Source organism: Mastomys coucha, unplaced genomic scaffold (genome assembly GCF_008632895.1).
Source record: "Mastomys coucha isolate ucsf_1 unplaced genomic scaffold, UCSF_Mcou_1 pScaffold3, whole genome shotgun sequence".
NCBI lineage: Eukaryota > Metazoa > Chordata > Mammalia > Rodentia > Muridae > Mastomys > Mastomys coucha.
The window spans coordinates 14,553,732-14,562,239 of record NW_022196909.1 but is presented as its reverse complement, the minus strand read 5'-3'; the positions used below and the strand labels follow the sequence as shown (position 1 = coordinate 14,562,239).

General features: G+C 37.6%; 1 protein-coding gene across 1 annotated transcript in view; it reads left to right on the top strand.

Annotated features, from left to right (window-relative positions):
- LOC116074750 (heat shock factor protein 2) overlaps positions 1-4,122 on the top strand; it is a 23,777-nt gene extending 19,655 nt beyond the window's left edge. The window contains exons 8-11 of the mRNA XM_031347534.1: positions 1,227-1,375; positions 1,802-2,038; positions 2,662-2,767; positions 3,617-4,122. Coding sequence (XP_031203394.1) covers positions 1,227-1,375; positions 1,802-2,038; positions 2,662-2,767; positions 3,617-3,718 — 594 coding nt within the window. The 3' untranslated portion in view covers positions 3,719-4,122. The remainder of the gene's footprint in view (positions 1-1,226; positions 1,376-1,801; positions 2,039-2,661; positions 2,768-3,616) is intronic.
- The last annotated feature ends 4,386 nt before the right edge of the window (positions 4,123-8,508 follow it).

The following is an 8,508-nucleotide window of genomic DNA, read 5'->3' as shown; positions in this document are numbered from 1 at the left end:
TGGCTTTCTCTGTGTGTTGAGGGACTGGCTGCAGAGCTTGTGCCCAAGGTCTGCTCAGAACACTATGTGCCTGGGCAAGCTGGTCCCAGTTGCTCCCAGTGTTGGGACAGATGTTTGTTCCTGCTTACTTCTGGTCCTGGGTGTGTCAGAGCGCCTGGGAATGGAGCTTCCTCTGGGTGTTCCCCTTTCTCTTTCTAAACCAAGTATATATTGTAAACCTCTGTGGCGTGCTGTTGGATTGAAAGCTTATATGAAGTAGATTTTTTTAGTTTAACTGAAATTTATATATTTTTAAAGTGTTTCATATATTTTAGAATTTTTTTAATTAGAATGTATAGACTTAAAACATTTTACTTCTCTTACCTGCATCATCTGTTGTTGAAACTTCAATTTTTTGGCATTAAAGTAATTACTTGCTTGGTTAGAGAATTGAACTTCTTAATGGAGCTGTCCTGAATGCACCCGAACATTTTATTTTTCTTTTGGTGTTACTGGGTATCAATCCTAGGGTCCAGTGCTTGCAAGCACTGGCAAGCCATTGTATACTGAATTCTAGCCCCAGCTACTTTTCTTTTGTGATGGGATTCCACTAAGCTATCTAGGCTGCTGTTGAATGCACTCTGTAGCCCAGGTGGGCATTGAATTCAACATTTCCCTGTGTCAGCCTTTTGAGTAATTAGGATTAAGGGCCTGCACCCTCAGACCTATGTATCTACATTGTAACATTAAAACAAACCAGCTGTTGGTGAAATAGCCAGTGGCCTATAACTGGAATTGTTGAAGTGCTGTATTTCTCTCAGTGCAGGTCTTTGGTGAATGACAATAAGACCTCTTTAGATGCAGTGATTCAGATAGAACAGGCAGTACCCATGCAGTGGCTGTGCAATTATAACTGAGATTCTCAAGGCCTGAGCTTGTTCATTATCCATCTAGTAAAACAGACTTAAGCATTCGAGCATCTCCATGGAAAGACACACTTTAGGCATGCCATCATCTTCATGGTCTCTTACAATAAAGTAATTTGTTAAGTAGAATATGGGAATATACTTAGTAGTTCTGTAAAATGATATTATAAGTTGTTAGAATATGAGTCCCAGAAGGACGGAAGGCAAAGCTGTTTTGTTTACTATTGAATACTCAACCTTTAGTAGATAGGATGAGTCCATTTTTGTTACTGATATGTTTTGTAGTAGTCCACATGTTTTTGTTTCCTCCCGATTCTTTAGGTTCCACACAGCAGGACTGAAGGGTTAAAGTCAAGAGAACGGATTTCAGATGACATAATTATTTATGATGTTACTGATGATAATGTGGATGAAGAAAATATTCCAGTTATTCCAGAAACAAATGAGGATGTTGTCGTTGATCCCTCCAAGTAAGGAATCATGGGATAAAATTTGGGAAAATATTGACCATTTTTCTTATGAAATAATAGAAAGGCCCCATTTTTGCTTATTTGTTGTTTTTGTTTAAAACTAATCCTTTTCTCATAATTGGTTTGAAGTACTAATCTTTTACACATATTTAGAATTAATGGGCCAGATAAACCTACCTTAAAAAAAAAAAAAGAAAGAAATGAAAATTGATGACTTTTATTTGGAGTTAAACCTTTTTTCTTAGTTCTCTGTGGTTTTCTATCTTATGAATTGTTAAAATTTGTACTTAAGCTACTTACTCCAGAAAAGGAAACCTTTTAAGAGATTTGGGGATCCTACAGAGAATGAAAATCAGCTTACCATGTCTAAAGCTGTAATGGTTTTGTTTTGTCTTTTTTTTTCTCATATTGCTGATATGGCTGTAGCCAGTATCCTGACATTGTCATTGTTGAAGATGACAATGAGGATGAGTATGCTCCTGTCATTCAGAGTGGAGAGCAGAGTGAACCAGCTAGAGAATCCTTACGTGTGGGGAGTGCTGGTGGCGGCAGCCCTCTCATGTCGAGTGCTGTCCAGCTAAACGGCTCCTCCAACCTGACCTCAGAAGACCCTGTGACCATGATGGACTCCATTCTGAATGACAACATTAACCTGTTAGGAAAGTGAGTGTTCACACATATGTTTTACATTACTTTCTTACATTCAGTTTGATAATAAACCTAAAGTAATATTTCCATTTCTACAAATGTAAAGTAGCAGTAGGAGCGTAAATGGTACAGTGAACTTCCTGTTAGATGTAGGCCCTTTCTGTTGATCAAAGGTGAACTCCCTAGTGAACGAGATTTAATTGTCCATGAGTAGTCTTGGAACTTAGGTGAGCAATTCTTTAGATTTTTAAAATGAAATCTTGTTTTAACTGTAAGCTATTCTTGATTTTTACTACTAGTTGTTCATAGTGGTCTAGTTTCTATTAAGGGACACATTGTATTAAAATGTAGTAATTTGGTTATGTGGAGTATTAGAGTCATGAGGTAGTATACAAGGAAAAAGTAGAGCCCGCTGTCACCGCAGCATGTCTTTTCTGAAGGTAAGAAATGTGTGCACAGGTTATGAGTTAGTCAGTTTTCAGAAATTCCAAATCTTAATGGGATGTCTCAAGAACTGTTAAGAACTTAGGACTCACCAAGATTATTTTTAGCACCAGCTAGGTTACCAACAGTGAGTGGTTTTAAATGTAAGAAAGAGAATACCTAATGAATATGGCACTGTTCCTTTTTTTCTGTAGGGTTGAGCTGCTGGATTACCTTGACAGTATTGACTGCAGCTTAGAGGACTTCCAAGCCATGCTCTCAGGAAGGCAGTTTAGCATAGACCCAGATCTCCTGGTTGATGTAGGTATTTTGGATACTCTTTACTGTACTGGTGGTGTGTGTACTTACATGTGTCATTTAAAATCAATCCTCTTTGTATTCTACGCTGCCTGTATTTTACTTTCTTAATGATTTACTAGGAAGCATAGGCAGACAGGTATAGGACAGACATGTGCTCACTGTCTGCTGCTAAGGAGCAGTTGCTCCTATAACAACATGCCACTCTTTTCAACATTACTTTACTGAATACAGGTTTAGTCTGGACTTACTGTTCTATTACCATATGTACATTTTTCTCTAGGATAAATTGAATAAAGACCTTTGGAAATTAGTTATAGAAGTGGGAGTAGCATAAAGACACTTCTTAATACTTAGGTTCCGAATGAATGTTTTTCTGGCAAATGCATTTCATTTTATTTGGTATATTTTTAATGTCCAGTCTGATTTCCTGTCTCAGTCTTTGTCCCCAGGTGTGTACTGAACTCCAATGTAGTCTGTGCCATGTGGTCTTTGGGTCATTTCCCTTCCACTTTGAACATTTACTGAATTGTTATTCAAACCTCCATACTCGCTGAGAATAATTCTCTACCCTCCAGTCCTGTCAAACTGTGGTAGTTTTGTATCCTGTCTTGGAGGTAATCCTTAACGGCCTCCTTATACCCAATTCACATTTCCATCTTTGTGGGGTGTTTCTGTGTCTGTCTACCTGTCTTCCTCTCTATCTCACAGTCTATTCTGCACTTTTGGGATATCCTGCTTTATCTGCAAGTCCTTGAGATTATTTAAATTAAGTGCCCAAATGTTTTTTTTTTATCCCAGAAACTATGTACTCATTAATAGCATTTTCCCTTCTGCTTCCGGTCTCTTTAGACACGGACTCCTTTCTGTAAAGACCACAGCTGTCGTAGAGGTGTCCTTGGCTCTCTTTCCATTTCATTCCCCTCCTATTTTATATCACCCACTGGCCACTGAAGAGGAACAGAGCAGACTCACTTTGCTTTTCTTATCTCATCATCAGGTACTATTTTTCAAAATAATATTGACACACCACCCTGATTTTGTATTTTCACTTTTCTCATCTAAGACTTACATCACCCATGAATTAGATTGAAGTGTCATAAAATTTAAAATCTAGCCCTGGCTTACCTTATTCTCTGAAATGATAAAAATGCTCAAGACATAAACCAAGTGCATTGAGAATTCTGGCTGCACTTTATAATGGTCAGGTCTCCCTGTATCAGGGTGGAGTCAGCAGGAGGGCATCGGGCCTTAGAACTTATGTTACATCAGTTCCTTATATGTGAATTGGTTGTGTACGTTATGTCCCAACTACCTTCTGGGAGTATGTAAGACATGCTCCCAAGTCTGAATAGGATGCTGAGGCAAAAAAAAGGGGGGGAGAGCGGGGGGGAGGGAGCTTGCTTGTGTTGCTGGCTTCCCTCAGTGTCTATAAGTGTAGAGTTGCATCGGGGCTCTCTGAAATAGTAACAGGCTGAATTGGCATATAGAAAGTAGTTGTCTACCACCACGGATTTGAGCTCCATTCCTCTTCAGCGGCCAGTGAGTAATAAGAGAGGGAAATAGAGAGCGAGCCAAGGATACTTCCATGACAACTGTGGTCTTTAAAGAAAGGAGTCTGTGTCTAAAGAGACCGGAAGCAGAAGGAACTAACCTCTGCATTTTGTTGTTTTGCTTTGCTCATTCTCATCCAGTGCAAACCTACAGTCTGTTTCAGTGCTCAGGTTGTTCTCAGGGGCCTGAACTATATATACCTGATTGGATGGGTCCTGGACCATTCATGGCTTTGCTCGGCTTTTGTTTTTGTTTTTAACTATTGTATAACTGTATACGTTAGTGAATGGGTCTTAACCATTTCTAGAACATGCTCTACCTTCTTGGTGCTACTGTTATTCCTAAGCACTTGTCTAAATTCCAAATTCCTGATGTTCTCTCAGGTGGATGATGTGTAGCACCTAGCTTTATTATGGCCCTTTTGTTTCATCCTATGTCTGCCTGTGTTCATGCTTTCCTCTCTTCTGGGTTTCCAAACTCCTTAGTTCTTTAAAGCTCTATAATTATAAAACTGGATTGCATATGAGTATAAGTTGGCTATTTAATGTCCGTGTCGTCTCTTAGATTGTGAGCTCCTGGAGAGCAGAAGTACATGTTGTTATGGTGTCAGCGGTTTCTTACAAGCCTTAGCTGTGGAAGGGATTGGCTAGGCCTCTGAAGCTTATGACTTGAAAGCTGCATTTATAAACTGGCTGGAGTGTGAGGACAGCTCATTGGCATTGCCTTAGCACTTATTAACTTCCTTCACTATGTAGGAAATAAGTAGGTATGCCATATTGTCAGAGGCTCCACTTGATATGAATGCTGTGTCAGTAGATTTGATGAATTTGTCATGTAATCAATAAGTAGGTGTTCAGTAAATGCTTAGCGTCAAGACATGGGACTTGGCCTTTAGTGCTACATATGGCTAATAACAAACATTTAGAGAGAAATGAAAGTTATTAAATTGAATGGAGATTAATGAACGGATAAGAATTATGGGGAACTATCCCACTGTGGAGAGACTTACAAGATAAAATTCCATCTAGCGCATGGGCCAGCTTGCTCTGCCTTTGTTTGTTTTTCTTTCTGCTTTCTTGCTTTTCCAAACTTGATTGAATCTGTGGAAACTTCCTCATATAGGAGTGACATCTCTTCACTCACCCTGATTGTATAAAAATTTTTAAATTTTTAACACACAAATCTTTTAAAATATTTTTTAAACTTATCATCTTTTTTGTTTGGTCTTTTCAGCTTTTCACTAGTTCTGTGCAGATGAATCCCACAGATTACATCAATAATACAAAAGTAAGTTTTAATCCGTGTTGCTCAGGACCCGTAGCTATACAAATATGAAAGAGTCCTATTAAATATACATAGAAAGAGTATCACTCTCAATTACAGAAGACATCTCATATTCTTACCTAAGTGTGTGATTGAGAGTACAGTGCTAGATGGAAAATTAGCAGTTGGTTATGGGGTTAGTTTTTCTTTGTCCAGTTCTCCTGGCACATGTGGGATTCATTCTTAGTATGAAACCAGCCTCTTAGTGCTGGGCTTGTCCAGATATTTCTTTAAAATGAAAATGATTAAAATATAATTTCTGCATTGTATATTTTTTCTTTCTACAAACAATTTCTCAATTTAAGTTGAAAATCACTGGTCCTTATTACCTCTGTAAGTTCCTTCACTTTGTTAGCATTAAAAGCAGTAAGTAAAGCAAAGGTCAATTTTACTAGGTAGGGGCTTCTTTATTTTCCTTGTTTTAAGCTCTAAGTAGGACTTAGCGAGTGGACAGGGGAGTCTTAGGAGCAGCCTGTGATGGCAGATGCTTATAAAGTACTTGTTACTTTTGTATAGCTTAATTGTCCTGACTGACTTACTCTGGTATCTAATATGTATACCAGATTGTTTGATCCTTATTTTTTTTTTTTTTTTTTTTTTGTTAGTTCCAAAATAAATTAAGCTCAATTTCTGGATTAGGGAAGTCAGTTACATGCTTGTCCTTTATAATCTAAAAATAAGGCATCTCAAGTGAATGAAAGGGTTATACGGCTGACAGGTTGGCAAGAGTGAGGAGGTGGCCTAGCCAGTGAAAGTTCCTCTTGGCTGACTCAAAAGCTTAGGAAATTGTATAGTAGGACGTTCATTGTGCATTGTTGGGTTATTGGCATACGTATACTATTTCTATAAATGGCCAAACATAAATATTTTTAGTTTTATAAGCTGTATGTCCCAACAGTGAATGCTATAATTGTAGGTTAGGCGGGTATGAATAATGTATAAGTAAATGTGTGGCTGTGTTTTGATAAACTTTTAATAAACAGGCAGTAAGCTGAATGTCACCATCATTTACCTGTGTTTATAGTGCAACATTTTGTCATTATATTGAGTATTAAGTCATATCATACTTTAATTAGTGAATATGCTTTGCTGTTTATTATTAAAACTGATTCATTGTTCTTTGATTATGCTCGTTACCCTAGAAACCAGTAACTTAAGAATCTTCTAAAATACCAGTAACAAAAAATTACATACTGCTTTCTGATCTTATAAAAATATATTTAAGGGTGATACTTTATTTCAGTTCTGAGACTTAAAAAATATTGGTATTTTTATCTCTTTTTTTCATGGCAAGCGTATATAACATGTATCAATATTTTCTTAGTCTAGGTACCTTATGGTGTAGCACAGTGGCCACTAGTAATGAACAAGAACATACATGGGAAAAATGCATTTATAGTCTTGGTTCTCATGTTTAGAATATCAACGGTGGTATCCTTGGGAAATTCCTGTTTTAAGGTTTATAAAAAATGTTTTAACATTTATTTATGTACTATAACTTCTAAATGATGAATTCTTTTTCCTTAATTTGGAATGACTTACTTTATCTTGGGGTCATTATCTTTCTAGAATCTTGAAACTTACTGCTTCTTTTTATGACAGCTGTCAGAGGACTATAGGATTTACACAGATGTCCACTATTCCATACATACTGTAGCAACGTGTGGGGATGCGGTAGTTGGTGGTATCTGATACATAGGGCTTTCTGAAACACTTGAGCCTGGTCTACCCCTCGGTTCCGGCACTGTCCAGTTGACTGCCATGTCAGCAGCATTGTGGATTTCATTCCACACGGTAACCAGAGGGAGAGAAGACTCCAGCTGAGGAGTCGACTGAAATGAAGTAAAAGATCTAAGGAGTTACAGAAAAGGCAAGAAGAAACCATCACAATTGAGGCTTCCAAGAGCAGGGGCACTTTGAGAGGTGTGCCCATGTCATTCCTAGCAACCTGAGCATGTTTATCTCTGTAGGCTGTCCTGTTCATGAGAAGAGCAGTGTGTGATGCATTTTTAATCAAAACTGTTTGAAATGTGGATTATATCTTTATGTGAAACCTTGTCTGATGACTCCCATCTCTTTGACAGCTCTGTCATTATGGAATGCCCTCTTACTGAAACGCCCTTCCCTTTACCTTACTTTGGGAACTTGATTCTGGTCCTTGAGGACAAGTTTCTTAGCTGGTCTGCCTGATTCCAGTGAGATTTCTTTTCTGGTTCATCTTTTCTGATGTTTCCCTTTTGAACATATTTCAGATGTGTTGAAGTTATTTTATCAGCTTTTAATTATTTGATACTTTTAAGGAATATAAAATAGCAATTTTATATATTTTTTTTTATAGTCTGAGAATAAGGGATTAGAAGCTACCAAGAGCAGTGTTGTTCAGCAAGTTTCAGAAGAGGGAAGAAAGTCTAAATCCAAACCAGGTAGGAATGGAAATAGTCATAATTTCTTTACATTGTCATACTCAACAGCTGGATGGACCGGACTTTGGCATAATGTGTGTAGAGAGAGCCCTGGGCTCAGCCCCAGTGCTACACAAACCCATATAAACAAGTGAGAGAGCTGACTAGGCTTTCTGGATGGTGTCTCAAGCTCCTATACTTAAATAAAATTTACATGGTAAAGTAAGGGTTCTTATAGTTTAAAACGTTTCCCCTTAATTTAACATTAAAAGAAGAATCTCATAGTTAAATTATTGAAATGAAAGGCTAACTTTCCTTACTTACATGTTTTAAAATGTAGTGACATAAAATATATAATATCTTATTTGGGTTTATAAACATTTTTTCTGCTCTTTATAGATAAACAACTTATCCAGTATACTGCCTTTCCACTTCTTGCATTCCTTGATGGGAACTCTGCATCTG